Raw genomic sequence first — 22,453 nt, 5'->3', positions numbered from 1 at the left:
TAGAAGAAGTTTACTGCCGTCTATTCTTACTCTTATATTATTTGGATATTATTTCCACTTGTGCGCCAATACTCTGAGAGTTGATAAAGCTGTGGGAGAAGATACATTTTTATCCTTTCCACGGGGAGATAATTGTCTCCTGCCCACGTATTAAAAAAAAACTAATAATCCGTTGCCAAAAAAAAAAAAAGTATAATGTTTTCTATCTTACTCTGTCCTATACATTTATGTGTTTGTTTCTTTATATATATATTATTCGGTTGCCTTGGTAACTTAAATAGGAAAAATAAGTTAATTAAAAGAAAGCGACGTTGCATGTTCGCGCATCATAGTTGCCGGGCATACAACGTCGCAAAGCGAAAACATAACGAGGTCATTCATCAGTAGATTTTACTTCTCACATTTTTCTCATACCGGGCGCCTTATATATGAAAATCGATTCTTAAGGGGTAAACTCCAAAAACCTATTCCTAAATTTTTAATCCCAACTACACGAATTGCTTTTGAAAATAAATGTCTAACAAAAAAATAACGATTAGCTAAGAGCGACGCGCTGGCAGAAATATTGGAAAACTGATTTAGGAAAACCAGGCGAAATACTTATCCCAATGATTTAATAGTAACATAATAATAAATCAATACTTCTAAGCAGTAGGTATTGTGTGTGTAAGCGGTGATAGCCTAGTGGGTAAATCTCCGGCTTTCCTTTCGTGGAGACTGAATTCCAACTCGTACTATCTACTGACTCTTCGAAGTTATATGCGTTTTTAATATACGCAATTTGCATATCACTTGGTTTAAACGGTGAAGGAAAACATCGTGAGGAAACCTGTTACCTGCATGCCTGAGAGTTCTCCATAACGTTCTCAACGGCGTGTGAAGTCTAGCATTCCGCACTTGGCCAGCGTGGTAGGCCTACCCTTAACCCTTCTCATTCTGAGAAAAGGCCAGAGTTGAGGTGGGTCGGAGGGTTGAGGGATTGTTGCAATGCAGTGTTCCGGTGTGAAGGGCGTGGTTGCTGGTGTAACAATAGGCACAAGAAGCTAACACCAACGCCTCAAAGTGATGGATGTGCATGCATGCTGTAGGACGTACTCCTTGCATGCCCTGTGAAGAGTTGCTCGGTTTATAAGCGATGGTTTTCCACTTACCATCGGGTGGGCCATCTGCTGGGTCCGTCAATTATTAATATTTAAATAAACATTAATAATTGAATTGAATTAATATTTTTCGACCAGTCACATTTTGATTTTGGATGTGTTTTGTCGAAATAAGGAGCAAAATCGGGGCATGTGGTAAGGACGGGATGTATAGCAAGTCTACGAGATATATTTTATGCAATATGTATTATCCGTTTTTCTTAGGTTTATGTTGTAATTTAACAATACTATTTTGACAATGATGAAATTAATATGTATTTTAAACTACTCTTTACAGTGTGAAAATGAGAGCACTTCTTTTAAACCTGTTATTTTTATATAGAGATTCGTGTAAGACAAAATCGGCACCAATATGTCTCAACTTGAGATTGATTGTCTTAGGAGGAAAATAAAACAAGAGGTAAATCGCAGAAATTTATTAACATACAAATAGGTAATATACAACATGTAGCTTATTATGATTCAGTTAGAATAATATAATTGATGCTAGGCATTTCATACAAAAACTATTTAAAAAGTTATATATTTTATATACAAGATTTAAAAAACATTCAGTCTACCGATAACTAATTCTGCTCAGTGAATAAATTTGAGCAAATACTGGAAGCCTTGAGGTTATTGATATGGTGAAACCTATATTAAAAGCGATAGATTTAAATACTTTTGTTTTAAAGCGCACAATACATAAAATACGAATGGTGGTTACATAAATACAGGGGCAAAAGATGAAAATGTCAAGAAAACAAAATCTTTTATAATTATACATATATTTCTGGTTTTATAAATCACTAACAGGAACTTTAGTTTTCAAGAGTTCAACAGAAAAAGAACGTAAAAGTTTATTGTAAGCTCGCACCAATAAGGCCGTCTTCGCATGCCTATTCTTCTTCTTCATTTTTCTACTATCCTTTTGCTTCTAAAAGCAGTCATAGTCAGTACATTTATATAAGTGTAAGTAAAAACAGTTTAATAAATATAAAATGCTACAAATTCCTTAATTTATATTTTAAACTATATTTTTCTTATTTCATCATTTCATACTTTTACCCCTCTATATATACAATTAGAAATAAAGCCGACCGAAATAGTTAGGTATGGTCATATAGTTAAAAAAAAAATACCGGCTACATCAGTACCTGACGAAATTAACGATGATAATTATTCATGCCACGAGATAATTATGGCTACCGTTTTCTCGCCCATTTCTCTGAGATAAGACGACAAAACTAATACACATAATTATCTCGTAGTCATATATATATAGTATCATGTCAGCCCTACTGATATTGATGATAGCTTAGAGTTAGATTCAGATACAATTTAGATGCAGTTTTATTTTAGTTGACATTTGCATTTTTAGTATAAGATTCGCAGCTCGAAACCATGGAGTCGTTTGATTTCGAGTATCGAAAAACTGTAACGTCAAAGTAAAAAGGACCTTATGACGAAGCTTATTAAGCCGTAAATTCAGTGCTACTTATTTATATATTACATACGAGTATGTACCGTTAGGAGCGCTGCCGTGAGAATGCAAAAATTTAATATTTGAACCTATATGAATGAGGTATATTTTACACTAAAGTTACAGTGTCCCGATATATAAATATCCCATAAAACGACGGTTTCGGTTATCACTATCATGGATAATTCAGCAACGTGACACGTCTGAGGCCCTTATTATTAAACCAGCATCGAGCTACGGCCAGGTTCTTAAGTTCAGTCTAAGCATAGTTTGACCGATACTTGGCAACCTGTTTTTAGCTCAATGACGATTTATTCATAATGGCCTAAGTCTCCATCTAACAGAGGATTACTCTAATACCTACTGTAGGGCTAGCATGCGCACCACGACATATTTATGTATACCTTTTTCTCGTCCTAATTCTAACAGATCAGACATTACTATCTTGTGGTTGGCATGTAAGCTCGTCAGGAGTCAGCTTCAGTCAATCAGAATTTGGAATGGTGATAATCATGAAGTTAAGAAAATTTTTCCATCTTAGGTCGGTAAGTTTTAGGAAATACCATCTTTACATGTTCACAAAAAATTGCCAGGAAATTAACTAAGCCTAATATTATAATCCCTGAAGAGATTGTATGTTTGAACGCGCTTTTATCAGTAACTACCAGTCCGATTTGGAAAAATCTTTTAACGTTACGTTTTTTGCGGCTAAAGGTTACATTCTTTTTTACTTTTCTTTAATTTAACGCGGGTGAAACTGCGGGGCGTAGCTATAGTTTATATGCATGCAAAAGCAAACAATTATAGTGGCATACACACAAAATTATTACGATTATTACTATCATCTAAATTCCAATAAATAGTGATTCTAAAAATAATTCGTTTTCATAAAAAAAAAATATTAAACTATATAACAAACACTGCTTACACCGTCTAGTGTGGCTAAAACAGCTGCAGTGTATTGCCGACCTAAGTTATAATGACGTTAAAAAACATCGCTTTAAATTAAACTATTTGTTAGCGACTTAAAAAAAAAAAAAAAAAAAAGAAGGTTCTTAATTAGAACTCTTCGATTAGAACGCTTTCGTATGTATTTTTACTCCGCTAATTGGTTTGGATATCCTTTTCTTGTTTGTAATACTTCATTGGTGGTCGATCTTTGAAAATATCAACAGAATCTTAAAATATAATTGGTTTGCAGATGGTTTTTTTTAATACTTTCTTTACCTGTAGACTATTTACCTGTATATATATTTTTTAACCTATTCCATTTGAAAGATGGGTGAATAACTTACAATTGAACCGGTGATTTTTAAAACCACGCTCCAAACTTTTCAGGAGTCAGTAGAAACTGTTTTAGATAAAAAAAGAGAAACGTATTACATAATTTTCAACAAACAAACATTTTATTACTCTTTGGTGAAGTATTATTTAAAATACAGAAAAACCAACAACAATCAATTCTTCTTAGTTACAATAAATAAAGAGAATTAATTGTATCAAGACACAAGGCGTTTTAGAAAACACCGATTCAGATATGACAGGCATAATAAAAAAAAATTATCCCGCTTTTTCAAACATTACTCGAAACACGATTTCGGTGGATAACATCATTACAGCTTAAGTACGGCGGAATACAAATCATATCAAAACTATGTATTTCCATTATCATTCAGATCTCATCACGTATACAATAATGCCACAATATTATACAAGAACAAACCTAAAGGAGGTTATACGCTAAAGAACTAGAAGCACCAAAACTTAGAAACATGACTTAAGCGATGGCCAAACCAAAGTACAGTCCTCCCAGAGCAACAAAAAAATCCAGTTAAACAACACAAAAATAAGTTTTTTTTATTTTTACTGTTTTTAATTATTCTGTTATAGCGTAAATGGATCATAGTTTCCGAATAAAGAATTATTTATTATTATTAGATAAAGGAATTATTATTATTATTAAATAAAGGAATAATAGCAGTGGGAGTTTTTATTTTTTTTCTTTGGGACACTGCAAGTTTCCAACCCTCGTTTGGAGAGCAATTTTGCGTCCTACTTGCGACCAAACACACGTCTCTTGCTCATACCGTAACACTCTAATCTAAAATTTTCAAATAACCGATTGCATTTAGTAGTGCTATCTTTATCTACAGAAAATAGTTGGAAACGGAAAGCACTATTCAACTCAACTCAACCGATTTTGGATTAGATTGTTTGCATATTAATTTCGTAAGTAAAGAAACTGATTTTTTGGGCATTGCTAAGAAGTAACAAGTCTCTTAAACTTTTATAGTGTTTAGGTCCCATGTGACTGGAATTATATTGGAATTATTAAGTTGTATAATTTTGCTTAGTAGATGTACTTTATTACTATTGTACTGATATTCTACTTCCCGAAAGCGCGTTTGCGCCAATTCTTCTTACCTAGACCTTACTACCATCACTTAAAGCAATATTATCTTAAAATTACAGTTTATTTGATATACCATAGAATTCTGATTTTGTAACAAGGTCAACGCTATTGTAAAACTGCTGCTTTAAATGATGGTAGTAAGGCCCCTGTCTTATATCATATCAAAAAACTATGACAAAAAATCATAACAAAAAAGAAAAAAATAAAAAATTTCTTCTTTTATGAATGTTCAAGTATAAGACAGGTAAGAAAAAATAGACTATGCAAAATATGGGAAATGCACTTAAAACACATCGTTACGAAAGATGCGATATATTTTTTAATAAGTAGATTTCAATATTTTTTTAGGTAGTTAGGACCTTAACGCGAGTCAAATTAAGGTCATTAAAAGGAATTGCGACATTTAAAAAAAGCTCAAGTAATGCCGCGATAACTATTACATTTAAATTAAAAACCTTAAGTTTATGAATACACTTTGATTATTATTGTACAGCACAGAGAAAAATAATACATATATAAATACAATCACAGTATGCAGAGATAGTCGTTCGACGGCTGTGATCTCGTGTTAAATGCCGACATAGTCTAGAAAGGGTCATGAGTACAACACAGTATTTTTTTATCGTCGATCATCGACAGCCCAGCCTCCTTAATCTATCCGTTCTTCAGTAACTAACTCTAAGCCATATTATATAAGGGGCAATATACATTGGGACTTCCTACGTGTAATTCAATCCAAACTGAACTGTAATATGCAATAAATGAATTTGAATATTCAAAATGATTGATATTTAATACAGACATCCTTTATTACTAAAAGGATTTGGGGGTCGTCAACTTGCCCTGCACTTACCGCATGAATGCTCCGTCTAGATCCTTACTCTGTGTGTGAGAATCCTTACTCTGTGATGCGATATCTTAGATATTGATGGCCGTATCGCTACCTAGCGATCTTTTCAAGCAATAAAAAGTGCAAATAATAATACAATTTAAGGGTGGATATGCATAAGTAAATCTATATAGACTCACTGTATATACCTATTTATGTATGTATAGATAGAAAGAGTTAGGTCCCAAAGAAATAATAACTTAATACAAAGTCCCTACTAGCCAGGCGGCTTCTGTCGTGCCTATACAATTAAAATTATAAAAATAAATGCACGTTTATTAAGATAGTTTGGTGCAAACACTACACTAGACCTTAAAGCTGAGCCAACCTGATTAGTATGAATATGACATTTGAAACAACAAACTGATATTTTTGGTCACAATTTTAATTTACGACATTCACTTTAACTTTTAGTCATACATGATAAGAATAGCATATGTTTGGTGTGAAACATCTGATATGATAGATCAGACCAGCTGTTAGCGTGGCGTCGCACAGTGTACGTAAAAATAACTCTTTAATATATTTATCAAACAACGATTATGCCTTTTCTTTAAAAAGTTTTGACTTTACCATTTTTATCCTATCAGACATATTTTCCATACGATATAATTTTATCGTATCACATGATTTGTCAAGCGTACCGCTTTGTTTCAGTTGTTACAAATATAGCAAGTACATTAGTTACCAACATTATGTAGATTATTGTTAGATTTTTTTTTCATCTGTAGAGTTCATATCAAAAAATCCCCTAATCGGAGGACTCCTCCCATCCCTTTAACGTAAGTAGACATTCATGCGATCCGTAAATATCCATAATACGTAGCTAAGACAGGCTTATTTAGTACTTATGCAATTCATTAATTTATCAGGACGTGCGTTATTTCTTCAGCGTTCAATAAAACGTCGTTCGAATTCGAGGATTTAAAACTCTTACAGCCATTATAAGTGGTCAGAATTATTCAATTTTCATGATTCCACAGCAGTTGAAGCAACATATACGTTATTAGAGATGACTAATATCCTTAGTGTGCATTTTTAAGATAAAAACGCAACGCTGGCGCTTTGTTTACCGGAAGTTTTCGGTAACACTGATTGGACTCAAAAACTTACACTTAAGGGTAGAATTCGTAATACATTCCTTCATATACTACAAGGTGTATTGAATACAAGTACGATAAGTTGTAACTGACACTCCAACTCTCTCTTTCACATCACTAGAGTCTCAAAAATGCGCTTCCGTTAACATAACAAGAGACATATCAACGTACCGATAAGTCCGTTGTCCATATAGCGGAGCGCGCTAGTATTAGCTACCGAGGTATGTACTCTAGAGGATACCAGGCGACCGTCTCCTCCTTCAAGTTCAAGGAACTCAATGGAATCACCACACCGCCTAGGAACTGGTTCTCCTGCAAGGAATCGTAGTTCCACACAGTTGCTTGGAGACTTCGGTTCTTTATGACTTCGAGTGGAAGGCGATATTCGAGCATCTCCATGAAAGATGGGTGCGAATTGCGTTTTAGCACGCGCGTTTTACGTTTCGTCTCTTTATTGGGATCTGGGACTAAGTACACCTGAAATAATAAAAAAAACTGTATTATATATTTGTAAATCTTTACATTTCAGACAAACATATTTGGAGAATTTCACGGTTGAGGTAAATTTGATGCTAATTCGGTTCTTCGTAGCGAAACGAGTTTAGAGATAGAAACTGTGATTCCGTCCCAGAATATAATTCTTGGGTTATAAAGTGTCAATCTCAGATGAATGAGTGGTCAATAAACAAACGTACTGTTCACAAGGCTACGGAACCAAAATCTAAGCTCATTTTGTATCTGAATCTACGTATGCGATTTTCAAGGTCAATGAGGCAATTTAAATCGTTGTCATTTTGTAAATACATAGAATTGTGTTGTTTATTTGGTAGAAATGTTTATTCTTACCTTAACGTAAGGGTTGGGAGGCAGGCCTTGAGGTGTTGCGGCCAAGGATTGAGCGTGAAGTATTAAAACGGAGAGAACTCCGCCCGCGTATTGTACTGACAGTTTTAAGGATCCCGATCCGGTGTTCTCTGCTTCTACGGACTCACCTGCAAGTAACGGTATCAATAAATTAAATCTCAGTTTTCTTTTGAGTCGCCATGAAAGCTAGAGCTAGAGCTAGAAAAAGAAATTAATAAATGATACAAGACATGAAAACATTCAAAAATTTTTAATAAACTAATACAGTAGTATTATATAATATTACGTTTTTATTAGATTTTTTTACTCCCGAACTCATGCAAAAACACTGCTAAATGTATTCCCCATTACAGTTACTTTTATTTATTAAAATATACCCATTAAAATTTCAGTCGCAATCGCTATTTCGTTCACAAGGCTGAACTAATTATTTATATTTTACTAAATAAAAAAAAATCCAACTCACCCTTCCGCAATCTCTGCGGTTCGACGTCCTGCTGATCCCTTAGCAGTGGATGGAAGAATGTGTACACGAGATCAGAGTGCGCAATTTCATCCGCAAGGCTGAATAATGACGTCAGAAACGCTTGCACGTCGGTGAACCTTTTCTCGGCTACTTGGCGCACGTTGGATCGGCCCACGTGGAGACCGATGGGTAAACTAAAATTTTGGAAGAGTCATTAAATTTTTCTCAACATCTATACTTATAATAATTATCTATATTACTAACGAACAGCATGCGAGTGAAGATGCATTTTGGTCTACTGCCTGTAATTTGGTCCCATATTTATTATATTATTTTTTACATGCAAAATTTGCTCGTGAAAGACGGAGCAATAAACTAGCTTTCACAAATATAATACAAGTAGGTTTTTTGGGATAAAAGGTAATTTTCCTGTCAATTATTGTATTATTTTTTACAACATAAAATTCTGAAGGGGTGATAACAGAATTTTTCTTTCGATTGTTGATTGATTTCACAAGGACAGTGCATTTTTCCAAGACAAAACTTATAGTTTATCTATCATATAGAGAGATCAAATATCTCTAAGCAAAAAACCATGTCAATCAGTTCTCTGTTGGGAGTGGGGCTAAGAAACGCACTTTCACATTTTTAATATTCGTACAGATATAGTGCGTACAGATGTGGGTACCCAGGAGCAAAGCTTTCCATAACCCATGCCATTAAGCCATGGCTTAATCAAGGCATTTGATGCTTTTGTTTAATGTAATGCTTATAGCGTACTCAGCCAGCTAAATATCCAGAACTGATCATTTTTCGTTGCCCATGTGGTTCACATTTAAACTTTGGCCAAACAACTAGTCATCAGATTAAAGATTATATTACAAAGGAGAGAAAGTGTATTTTTTAAGTAATTATGTCCAATAACAAAATCTTAAATTATTAAGCCAAAATGATACAAAAACATATGTTTACATACTCGTTTGTGACATGTGATAAACTTACAGATATGTTTTAATAATATTTATATTTTAAAATTCAAAATCGCAGATATTTTATGAAGACATCGCTTCTTGGTCAGTTTAGTTTGAGATTATTATTCAAATAATAACTTTATCTTTATTTATATTACGCATTGATTAATTTAATTATATAAATCTGCGAAGCAACAATTCTAGTACGAAACGTGTCAGATATAAATATTTCATGCGATAAGATTACTCATCAGTTACAATATCGACAGGTCCCACTATCTTATCATTTTATCAAAACAAGTATCGATGTTAATATGGAACTTCAAACACAAACAAAGCTAAAGCAAAACATCGCGATAATTAAACATTAGGAGAAAAATGAGTAGATTTGTGGGTATATAAACCTGTTCGCTATCATTTAACACGCTTGAATGGAACTATTACAACGTATAATGCAATACTCATAATTTTTCGATGTACACTGAGTCAAGTAAATGTGATAACGCCTTTATTACTATAGTTCACTTCCCGGAGTGTAGAGTTCTAAAACAGTCCCACAATTGACTAATAAAAACAGCGTTTCGGAATAAAATATACTTGTGGTTTGCGTTCCAGACGTAAATGCAGTGATTTACATCTGTACCTACTGTTGAACTATAATGTGAAATTGCGTATGCTATCATAATGCTTAGATTTCGAGGATTCAAGGCTTCGCTGAATTTTAATTCCGGAAAGAAAAATGGTGTTGAACACTATGACGTAGCTCCGGGTATATCTCTCAACGGTGCATACAGGACAAATAAGGATGAACTTTTCGGTATTTATTTGATTTATTTTTATTTTTACTACGTGGGCGTATTTTTTCTTCGAATACTGTATTTATCAGGTGTAAAATTATTTAGTAGATAATTTACTTGATGAAGTAATAGAATAAGAATGTCGATATGATAAAGATTAAATTTTTAATATAATAATAACCTTGTAGGTTTACAATGCTAGATTAAAAGTACATGGGTTTCGCGGCGATGATAAGTTTAGAGTTATTTCAGGGTTCAGAAAAAAATCTAGTAATTGTAAAATAAGTAATTGTGGAAGCATTTATGAAAAATATTTTTGAATATTACAGGCAGCGACCTTTATTCGGAATGGCCAAAAATAGCACCGTCATCCATGACAAAACTACCAAGTCAATCTGTGCCATCCAACAATCAATCGAAAAGCACCAGCGATTTAATGAATCCCTCAAACGAGGCAATAAATACACGGAAAAGTGCACCCGATATATCACAATCAGCAACAGAACCGATCAAAGTTAATGTTAAAGAACAAAAGAAATTAGAGAAAAAACGTCTTATCGACCAGAAAAAGAGAGAAAAGTTTGCGGAAAAAGAGAGACAGAGGGAAGAGAAATTACTGGAAAAACAGAGAAAGCAAGAAGAAAAATTAAAGAAAGAGAGAGAGAAACAACATATTGCACAACAGACTAGAGCTGCTCAAAATCGACCAAAGAATGTAGAGCAAAGGAAACCAACAAAACGGACCGCACCTCTGCCTCAGCAACAGAGGGCGACACCCCAAACGCAGCAACAACGGACCTCAACTGAACCGCAACAACAACGGAACACAATTCAACAAAGGACCGCACCTCAACCCCAGCAACAACAAATACCGCAAACTGGTACTACTGGTAACCGTACTGAGATACAACAATACACAACAAACACTCTAGAAAGTTCGATTAGCAAAACTAGCGGCCCCCCACCATATTCATCAGTTCCCGAAGTGACCACAAAACGAATTGATACCGGGAACACTAGCTTTGCGAAACCTGTGGAAGATACGGACAGTTGGGATCTCATATCACAGCATCGTCAACAAATGAACAGACAAACAGGCGTTGGCAAGAGTGCTCCGAAACAAACGCACTTGGATTTGCATTATAATGTCAGCAGTTTAAAGAGCAACGAAAATAGCAACGCTTAGTTGTACGCATTCCTATTTTAGTTGCTAGCTGGTTAAATAGTGAACGATGAAAACGTCATATTAGCATAAATTGAATATAAGTATTTATTAGTTTAAAAAGGAATATGTTTGATGCCAAATGTTTTATTGTATTGACACTGAAATATACCACCCGCTCGTTAGAATTGATATTTGACGTACCATTTGCATTCTAATTTATATTATCGAATAGAAATAAATCTAAGATAAAAGGGCTTTATTCTATCTAACACGAAGGTTCATTAATACTGACAGTTCCTGAAATTAGCGCCTTGAAATAATCTTTTATCTTATATTATTATATTTCAATTCAAGAAATAAATTAAATCTTTGATTCGATCTTATCGACTTACTAGGAATAATAATACAATAAAATGGCTGTTCACGCTACGATTAAAATCTTTTAAGAATTTGTAAAACGGTGCCATTGAAACAGTAGCTTACTTAGATAACATATAAACGATATATTTAGCAGTGAGATGGAAAACGATAACAGATTCCATTATATCTGTACTTGAATGCACCTTTGACTTATCTATTGAGTAACTTTCTGATAATTCTATGTTTACTAGTATAAAACTCATTTGTATACCACATCATTAACACATACAAATATAAAATAAAAAACAGAAACACGGAGAAAGAAGTAGAATGGGCGGCGCTGGTTCAAAGCGGTGTAGAAGTCTACTACTTCACGTCTACTTTTACTGTCAACTAGTGCCGAATCGAAATCGTTAAAGCCCACCAACCCGCATTGGTGCAGCTTAGTGGCTCACTAAGCAACAAATTAAGCCCGACTATGCGAGACAACTGCGTCCAAAAGTTGACATTTTCAACTACGGATCACGATTTCCTGGGTTCGAATCCCGGGTCGGGCCAAATATACATAAGGTAATATGTTTTTTCTATTAATTTCGATACCAGCCAGGATTTTGCAAGTTGTCGGTGTCAGCCTCGTGCCTCGGAGAACACGCAAAAAGCCGTCGTAAGTTAATGTAATTTTTCTTATTATAAGAGGTAACTCAAATATGATAATAATTGGGACCTAAGGCTATCAGAGGCAATAGTCGTTAAAGCCCACCAACCCGCATTGGATAAGATTGATGGGTCTTTGCTCTGAATCGTATCTCCTATGAGACCTCTGTGCTCAGCTGTGGGACGTTATTAGACTGCAGATGATATTTTGAGACAAGGCCCAGAAGGAAGTACATAAATATAGGTTGAAGATAGTTTTTTTTTTTTAGTAATAATAAAATAATAAAAAAAAATATTGCGACATTACACATCGCCATCTAGCACCACAGTAAGCGAAGCTGTTATGGGTACTAAGATGACTGATGAATATTTTTATGAATAATATACTTATAACAATAATACCCAGACACTGAAAAACATTAATGTTCATCACACAAACATTTTCCAGTTGTGGGAATCGAACCCTCGGCCTTGAACTCAGAAAGCAGGGTCGCCCACTGCGCTAATAGGCCTCCAATAATTGAAAGATAAGGAATTTCCTGGTGTGGAAATACTTAAATATTGTAGTTAAATGGATCTTATTTGCATTGGGTTAAAGCTCAACTTTGCCTACAAATCTTAAGCTAGGGGTTTTACAGTGTTTGTAAAATAAAATCAGAAGTACAGGATTTGCGACTCTAAAACTATTAGTATAAAGTCTGTTTTACTTTGACGATACAGAATTTCAGACGCGAATAGGACTCCTCGGCAGCGAGAGAGCAATCTTATACTAAGGCTACAGAGGTAATATAAAATATTCTTACCTATGAACCTTCGCCAAGGGGAAGTGTAAACAGATCTTCTGGTAGAGCTCGGTGAAGTGCTTGTAGGAACGGTAAAGAACGGACGGCGTAGTCTGTCCTTGTCTATAAACTCGCAGAGCGTACACGTAGTGCTTTTCTGGATCGTAGCGTTTTTCGTAGCTTAGACACTCCACTCTCACTAGGCGACCTTCTTGCGCCATACTGTGGATCAAATAAATATAGTGAAATAGAAGAGAAAAGATATTAAAAAAAGGTTTGGCAAAAGAATATAAGTTCGTTTCAAAACTTGGACCGAATTAATAGGTAGTAGATATAAAAATTGACACTTAAGCATAATTACTATGCTTCATTTATGATAATAGTACCAAATAGTAAGATTGAATACTTTATGAGTGCTGCTAACTGGCCGGCACGTACTGAAGTAAGTGAGTGGTTTCGACGAGGCGCCGGGCGCGCCGTGCGGCCGCTCAAAGAACGCGCGTTGCGTGGCCCCGCTGACCCAGAAACGGACATCGGCGTGGAAGAATAAATGCGAAAGAACTACCCGCAACACTCGTTTAGTGATTTGTCAGCAAAATATACAATCGTTAAATAATAAAACAAAGATGCTCGAAGTGTTATTAAATAAGGACTTTGAATGTGATGTCTTAGCATTAACGGAACATTGGTTAACAGGTGATCAATTACAATGTATTTATATAGAAAATTACGTTCTAGTGTCTAGTTTCTGCCGCAGTAATGTACTACACGGCGGATCGTGCCTTTTTCTAAAAAATAATTGCAAAGCCATTGAAAACATTGATATATGTAAATTGTCTGTAGAAAGATGCTGCGAGATATCCGCGGCTAACTTAATAGACTTTAACTTGTTAATTGTGTGTATATATAGATCAAATTTGACAAAACCGAAAGACTTCTTTGTAGCTTTTGAAAGACTTCTCGACAAAATATATGACTCTAAGTTTGATTGTATTATAGTAGGAGATATGAATATAGATTGCTTAACTACTAATGTAGCCTCAAAACAACTCTATGACACTTTGCGATGTCATAATTTCAGGAATATCGTTGATTTTCCTACACGAGAGTCATGTTTCTCATCTACTTCATTAGACCATGTTTACACGAACAGTTTCTCTGGCTGTATTGCATCAACAGCTATTGCTACCAATCTAAGTGACCACTACGGCATTCGCGTAGAAATAATAGGCAGTGGCCCACAGTTGTCGTTGCCGGTCCAAGCGGTGCGAAGATATAACGATACAGCTAAGCAAAATTTTGTTGCAGCGATTGAAAGTGTAGACTGGGACTGTCTTTTCACGCAAAGAAAATCAGCTGAGGGCCTAGCAACCTCAATAATTAATATAATAATAACCAAAATTGACATAAGTTTCCCTGAAAGAAAAACTGTTTGCAGGATACCAAAGAAATCATGGGTGACGAGCGAAATTATTAACCTAAATGTGATTTTGTTCACGATGACATACCTAACAACTAAATTCCCTAACAACACTTTGCTACAAAAAAAACTAGAAAAATTCTCTACACTTTATAATAGCAGGTTAACTCAAGCAAGATCTAAGTACTATGACAACATGGTCGTACAAAGCTCGAATACTACTAAAACAATGTGGCGTATAGTAAATTGTGAAACAGGTAAAACGAACAGACCGCGACAAGAATTTGTAGATATACTAAAGAATATTGATGGCTGCGAATTCGAGACCAAGCTTGAGCTTGTCAACTATCTCAACGCACAATTTATTAATGCAGCCTCCGAGTGCGGACTGCTTTCCCCCAATATTAACCTCTCGAGAATGAGTTTAGCCAACGCTCTACCGAGTGCTGATAGATCCTTGCGTTTTCGTCCTTTCACGGCCTTGGAAATATTTACCATCATAAACACAAAGGTTGCCAATAAACCAACCAAGGATATTTACGAAATCTCAACCAACCTTCTTATATCTGTAGCGTTCATAATATGCCTCCCGTTGCAAATATTATTTAATAGATGCTTACGGGAAGGTGTTTATCCCAAGCCACTAAAAGAGGTTAAAGTATGTCCCCTATACAAAGGAAAAGGTAGTAAAACGGACCCAAGGTGCTACCGACCGATAGCAATAATCCCTGCGGTGGCTAAAATATTAGAAAATGGATTGACCACACGGATAACGGAGTTTCTAAACGTAACGAACGCACTCTCAGACCGGCAATATGCGTATCGCGCGGGACGCTCAACCACTATGATGGTACGCGAGGTAGTACAAAAGGTATTGGAAGCTCGAGAGAGGAAGAACGAGGTCGCAGTCCTCTTCTGCGACCTCTCAAAAGCATTTGACGTTGCGGATCATAACATCTTAAAAATGAAGTTACAGCACTATGGAATAAATGGTCCCGCTTTGGACCTACTAGTTGACTTTCTTTCAGAGAGAAAACAAACAGTTGTAAGTAAAGCCGGATCGTTAAAATCAATGAGCCAAACCGCATACAATGGCATTCCACAAGGATCGTCTCTGTCGAACCTTGCATTCACGCTGCTGCTGAATGACCTCCCTCTCGGTATAGAAAATTGTGAAATTTATATGTATGCTGATGACGTAGCAATTCTAATAACAGCATTAACGTTAGATGACCTTGAAAATAAATTAAACAGAACGGCTGAACTTACTTTTAAATGGTTTCTGACAAATGGTCTAGCCCTCAACATCACAAAGACACAGTTTATGCAATTTAATCTAGCCGGTCGGAAGCGTCGGTGCCTGTCTGTTTCCATTCAAGCCCAAAAAGTTGAGCAGGTCGATAATACTACTTTTTTGGGCTTCCAGATAGATCAAGGCTTAAAATGGAATTTGCATATCGACAAATTATGTGGCAAAATTTCTACAGCTTGTTTCGCTCTAAAGCGCGTTACACATACTTTGTCAGCGGAGGCAACGTATGCTTGCTACTTTGCTTCTGTTCAAAGCCTTCTTCAGTATGGAATTGATTTGTGGGGACGCGGTGCCGATTGGGAACGCGTCTTTAAATTGCAGAAGCGGGCAGTCAGGATACTTGCTCATGTATCGCAAGACACCCCAGCTCGGCCCTACTTTATTAAACTAGGTATTTTAACGCTGCCTTGCCTACTCATTTATAATGTAGCAGTATACGTAGAGCAGCACAGAAACGAGTTTAACAAAAGGAGTCATTGTTACTTACGATACCCTCATAGACTTCTATCAAAATATCACAGCCTTAAAAAAGCTACAAAGACTGTAGCAGGCATGGGCCCAGAAGTTTTTAATCGGATACCAAGTAGCATAAGAGATGCACCAAATAATAATTTATTTAGGAAAAAACTGAAGACTTGGCTTGTCGAGAAGGCTTTCTACAGTTATAATGAATTCTTGGATAGTAAAATATTGTGAAGATTGACTTTACTTATTTGTTATTATAGAATAATATTATAATGAATTTATAAAATTTCAATATACATTTGCATGAGACAATTTATTATTGAATAATTACTTTGTGACGTATAATATTAATATTTATGAATAAATGACTATTGACTATTGACTATTGACTATTGACTATAGATTTGGAGGTGTATGTCTGGTAGAAATGTCTGTTCCAAAAGATAATATAACTTAAGGATATTTCAAGTACAAGTTACCCAAAGACCTGCGTATTAATTGACCTTTCGCTTTAGTATTATATTTCATATCTAAAAACTGTTGAAAAAAATTTAAAGAAACCATAGACTAATCTTTCGAAGATTGTATTTAAATCCATGTCCCAAATTTCACAAAGATTAGTTTAGCAGTAGTAACGTGTAAGTGTGTAAAACAAAAACAGACAAACTTTCACGTTAAGTTGAAATCTATTGTTTTAGCTTTTAATTATTTATTTCAAAAAAACATCACGTCCGTTTGTTCCACTCACTTGTCTACAAGAGCACTGTGCATATCTTTTTTGGGGTTGACAATTTTTTCTAACGCAGAGTTAGCTTGGCCAGACATTACAAAATATATTTTAATACTTACGTGTAAGTCCGTGGCATGAAAGACAGTAGCTCGGATGAACTGCTGCTCTGATCACCGCTCGCTCTTAACTGCGCCAGATTGTGCAGGAAGAAGTTTATTGGTGTGAACCTGAATTGAATGGTATCATAATTTAATACTTTTCGTAATTAATATTATTTTAACGTCATAAATTAAGAAAGGAAAGGTAATGTCATAAATTAAGACTTTTTAGTTTATATATAGTGAACATAAATAAATATATTAATAAATAAATATACTACGACAATACACACATCGCCATCTAGACCCAAAGTAAGCGTAGCTGTAGGGTTACTAAGGTGACTGATAAATATTTTTTTGAAAAATACACATAAATACTTATAATATACATATAAACACCCAGACACTGAAAAACATTAATATTCATCCCACAAACATTTATCAGTCATGGGAATCGAACCCATCGAACATGCATTAAAATGCATAATTTCCTATATATAAACATTTCTCTTGATTGAGCAGAAAAAAACAAAGAAATACTGATAATAGTGACTAAATCAATATTTCAAAATCACTAAAATAAAGAATAGTCAATAAAGTCTGTGATTTCTACACTAGGTTTCCCTATGTCGTGGAAATCATTTTCTTCCAGGTTGAATAAAGATAAATAAAGGTAATTTAATGAAAAAAAAAAATATATTAATGCGAGATGGTCACTCACTTGCTCTTGAGTGAAGAGTTGATGAGTTGCGCGAAAGCGGCCGCGGCCTCGGCGTTAGAGGCGGCCGGCAAAAGCGCAGCACGCACGTATCCCACCGCTGCACTCGACACACCCGACACTCCGGACATCGCCATCTGACATCCAAATACCATTTCTATTTTATTTCATACACTTTCAGTCCACTGCTGGACATAGGTCTTTTGTAGGGAGTTCCGAAATTCACGGTCCTGGGCCGCTTGCTTCCAGCGGCCCTTTATTATGTTTCAGTGTGCATTTTATTGTACACCGAAAGAAATAAAGAAATTTATTTACTATACTGGACATAGGTCTTTTGTAGGAAGTTCCAAAATACACGTTCCTGGGCCGCTTGTTTCCAGCGGCTCTTTATTATGTTTCGGTGTACACTTTATTGTACACCGAAACATTATAAAAAGTTTAACTAGAATAAAATTAGGAAAACTAAACATTTTAAAAAAGATTTTCGCGGTTAATCAACATTTCTTAAATATAGTTCAACGGGTACATGCCACGATAATATTTTGGAAGGTGTCGATATTTCGACACAGTTGCAAAATATATATCTATATCTTTATATACATATTTCTTGTGTGCGTGTGTATGTCACTGAACTCCTCCTAAACGGCTGGACCGATTTGAATGTTTTTTTTGGTATGCGTTTCGGTGGCACCCTGATTGGTTTAGATTCACAAATCAGCCCGACAGATGGCGCTGGGGTCCGCTAGTATATATATATATATATATATATATATAATATAAGCAAGTACAAAAGGCGGCCTTTTCGATAAAAGCGAACTAATCACATAACAACAATACGATACTTTAAATACAATGATTTAATAACAACATCATGAAATATCGGTTTTACAAAGAGATATTAGTTAACAGAATATCAACTCACCAAAGCAAACAAATCGAGTATATGGTCGTGATGTGCCCTGACGATGTTGAAAGCCATACAGCAAAGTTCTACGAAGTGTTGGAAGCGTTGCGTTGGTCGCTCGCCACCGTTGATTACGTACACCATGTCGTTAGTTAGCACGAACGGCGCTCGGTCTCTAGGGACAGACAACTTTATTGACAAAAATACTCGTCGAATTGTCTTAGACTTACGACTCTCAAAAACCTAAAACTACAAAGTAAAATGGACCTAATTTTGCTTACTAAATGCTTAAGTTCGTTTACACTTTTATGCCCAGCGCCCTACGAGTTAGAAATATCACACATAGTTAGAAATATATCACATAGGTAACACCTTATCCTGTCCACGCATAAACACTTTTGTATATGTTACATTAAAATAGGAATGCGTAAATGCACTTAAACTATTGAAACATTGTTGTTTCAGTTTCTTTAGTTTCTTGATTCATTATCATTATTATAATTATAACAAACCAAACATGAAAAGTAAAGTTGTTTTTGCGTTTTTTTTTTTGTGGTTTTTAAGTAACAAACATCCTTCCAATTAAGTCATAACCTATAACACTCCACTGCAGGCAGTGGCGTGCATTTCATACATGCACAAAAGCACTGCATACCCTAAAAATTTTATATTACTCAAAAAGGAGAAGGATTTTTCAATTTTAATCCATTTTCCTTCTTTATGCATACCCTAGTCAAAAACCCTGTGCACGCCACTGACTGCAGGATTAGCGTGGTGATTAACCTGAGAAGTTAATCATCTCTGGGCAGACGGGCTGGTGATCACAGTAAATGTTATTAGTAGCACAAAGGGCACTGCTCTTCTCCGTTTTTTTTTACCTTAGTCGCCTCGTACGTCACTCGCGGGAAGAGGAAGGGTGGTGACTATTGCATTCTGATCTGCCGTTTCCACAGTGCATATTATATTAGTAGGCAAAATAGATTTTATTGAATTTATTTATGTGATTATTAATTTTTTTTGTTTTTTTTCTTCTTATTGTTGTTAAAATTATTATTAGTATTTTGTCTCTTCTTTTCTTTTGTGCTATTTTTGTACCCAAATTTTTTAATCAATACATTTTGTTAGTTTACTTCTTAAGTATAACGGAAATAATAATGTGATTGTTGGTGTAAGTGGATTGGTCCGTATTTATTAATTAATAGATATTAAAATTACAAAAAATACAAGTTGCCTTGTTTTTAACGGCAGTACTAACCTCTTAAAGTTGCCAAACATCTGCGCGTCTCCCAGGAACTTGCCGAAGTCGATGTGGAATAGATGTCCGGATGTCTTCAGCATGATGTTGTCATTATGTCTGTCGCAGATACCCAGCAGGTACGTTGCAACACTATATCCAGCGCAGGATGCTGTAAAAACACATATTATATGTTAGCTATATTATATTTTAGTAGTACTACAGCTATGCCTATTTCTGCCGCCATGGACATTGTTGCAATGCTGGTCTGAAGAACGTGGTTGTCGATGTTATTATAAAATATCTTCTTACAATTAAAATTCTTGGATATTTCGGTAGCGTGGAAACGAAATTGAATAAAACAATATGGAATCAAGTTAATGCGTACTTTGGGGTAAAAGACTTAATAAGGGTCAAAATAAAATTAAGGATAGAGAAAAGAAGAATTAAATAACAATACTATTAATTGTATAGACTTTACCTGTAAAATTATCTCTGGCGCGTTGGTACTCCAGTTCGGAAGGATTATGTTTAGCGAGCCACTCCGCTATGGGTTTGTCCTTGAAGGAACCTGTTAAGCCCCACTCAGTCTGTATGGCGCGAAGTGTTTCGGCCTCCGGCACTATTTCTATCATACCCCGCTTCCTACTGGTGGGCAAAGCTTGAAATGTGACTATCCGGAGATCCAATCCGGCTTTCAACCACAAAGTATCCATCACCTTTATCACTTGCAGTACGAGAGAATCTTGTCTTAAATCGTCACCAACCTGCGTAAACATTCAATCAAGTAATTTCTTTACCTCCAAAGATAATCTGATTAAGATGCAGAAGAATGCAAAAGTATGTGCAACACAAACAATTCTTAGGCGCTACATTTCATTGAAGATTTTTGAAGTGAAACTTCTTTAGAATCGTTGTGATTTCAAACCGGATGCAACGGAAAAAACGACAGGTAAGAGACACAAATACAAAAATGTTTAGGATGAAGCCAAGCCGGCAAAGAATGAGACATATATACATGCTATTTTATCTGTTTTTTTCCTATTTAAGTTATCTAGGAAACCGAATAATATCTAGATAAAGAAACAAACACATAAATGTATAGGACAGAGTAAGATAGAAAACATTAAACATTTTTTTACCTATTCTAGTTACCATGGAAACTAAAAAATAAACCTTACATGTACATTTCCTAATAGTTCTGATACTCTACATCCACCTAAATCTCTCGTAGGCTACTATTCAAAAGTTACACTTTCGCCGTGTGTGAATAAATTGCACAAGATTTTTTTTTATATATGATTTAAGATTTGCTGAGTGCAATGTGTGAAATTTTCAACATACGTTTACTTATTCTATTGCGTGATAGTTAATTATGATTCATATGGTATAGAAAAAGCGCCATTTAGTGGCAGTGCGGTTTCCCAGTTATGTAACTAGATGGCGAAACTTCGATACCAAATAATTTGTATTTCACTTTCACGCCATCGAATACGATACTGTAGGTAGAAAATCTCACATATAAGTACTCTGATCACTAAAGGTAACTAAATTTACAGATCAGAAAATAATGTCCTTTTCCCCGAAAAAAACATGTAGTAGTTTTAGAGATTTGCTTACAAATAGATTAGCACAAAGGTTAGGACAATCGAAGAAAATCAAAGAAATCGGGCCAGAATTTACCTCACACATTGAGATTGTAATTGGGAAATTCCTTTCTTTTATTTTGATTGTGTGTTATAGACCGTGAACATATTGTAATCTGCGATTAAGAACACTTGTTGCTACATTCTATCAAATAAACGATAAAATTGTGTGGGTGGTCAACTTGTATTTTTTATTGTACCTTACCTTAAACATGGCTGGTATGACAGCACAGTCGACGCCAATAAAGTTGATTTTCAAAGGAAGTGTGTTTGATGAGAAATATGAGCAAGACCTAAAAAAGACAATAAATTTTATCATTTTGGACCGGGTCTCCTCTCTGAACGAGTAAACTTTACCTTTTTAAACGCTCTCAGGCATTTTTCCTCACGATATTTTTCCTTCACCATTGAAGGAAGTTATATTTAAATTACTTAAAACGCACATAATTTTGGAAAGTTAGAGGTGCGTGCTGGGATTGAAACTCGAAGCCCCTAAGTGAAGCCTAGATTATTACAATATTCTAGCGATTCTTTGTTACTGCCACTATGCTGATTATTTATTCCGTTACTTTAATAACAATATTGGTGCTCACTTGACATCGATGTCGTGCACGTATCGATGCAGCGCAAACGGCAATGCGGCTGGCTCTTGTCTCAACAGGCCGGACAGTTTTTCGCCTCCAACGTACAAAGCGCGTTGGCGTAGCGCCTCTTTTGCGCATTTCACCGACATGGCAACATCGGCTACCATCTAAAAAAAAAAATTGTTTACTTTATTGTTTAGTGGTTAGCAAACCCGTGTTGGGCTAAGCAGCATTAGTTAAGCCAATATTTAACACTATC

At 35.3% G+C, this 22,453-nt stretch overlaps 2 protein-coding genes across 3 annotated transcripts in view; one reads left to right on the top strand and one right to left on the bottom strand.

Annotated features, from left to right (window-relative positions):
* Positions 1-5,608: 5,608 nt before the first annotated feature.
* The window catches only part of LOC120623602 (phosphatidylinositol 4-phosphate 3-kinase C2 domain-containing subunit alpha), a 41,041-nt gene continuing 24,196 nt past the window's right edge, over positions 5,609-22,453 (bottom strand). For both annotated transcript variants that reach the window (XM_039889662.1, XM_039889663.1), the window contains exons 21-31: positions 22,204-22,361; positions 21,816-21,903; positions 20,446-20,731; positions 19,986-20,136; positions 18,749-18,905; positions 17,830-17,963; positions 17,130-17,237; positions 13,105-13,305; positions 8,355-8,548; positions 7,871-8,016; positions 5,609-7,501 (exon numbers count right to left, since the gene is read on the bottom strand). In XM_039889662.1, the coding sequence (XP_039745596.1) occupies positions 7,238-7,501; positions 7,871-8,016; positions 8,355-8,548; positions 13,105-13,305; positions 17,130-17,237; positions 17,830-17,963; positions 18,749-18,905; positions 19,986-20,136; positions 20,446-20,731; positions 21,816-21,903; positions 22,204-22,361 (1,887 nt within the window). In that variant the 3' untranslated portion in view covers positions 5,609-7,237. The remainder of the gene's footprint in view (positions 7,502-7,870; positions 8,017-8,354; positions 8,549-13,104; positions 13,306-17,129; positions 17,238-17,829; positions 17,964-18,748; positions 18,906-19,985; positions 20,137-20,445; positions 20,732-21,815; positions 21,904-22,203; positions 22,362-22,453) is intronic.
* LOC120623603 (stress response protein NST1-like) lies at positions 9,723-11,427 on the top strand. The gene is made up of 2 exons (XM_039889665.1): positions 9,723-10,142; positions 10,452-11,427. The coding sequence occupies exons 1-2, from the start codon at positions 10,010-10,012 to the stop codon at positions 11,306-11,308; spliced, it is 990 nt and encodes a 329-aa protein (XP_039745599.1). The 5' UTR covers positions 9,723-10,009; the 3' UTR covers positions 11,309-11,427.

This window comes from Pararge aegeria, chromosome 5, assembly GCF_905163445.1.
Source record: "Pararge aegeria chromosome 5, ilParAegt1.1, whole genome shotgun sequence".
Classification (NCBI taxonomy): Eukaryota; Metazoa; Arthropoda; class Insecta; order Lepidoptera; family Nymphalidae; genus Pararge; species Pararge aegeria.
Note: the sequence above shows the minus strand (reverse complement) of the source record. Positions and strands in the feature narration are given on the sequence as shown.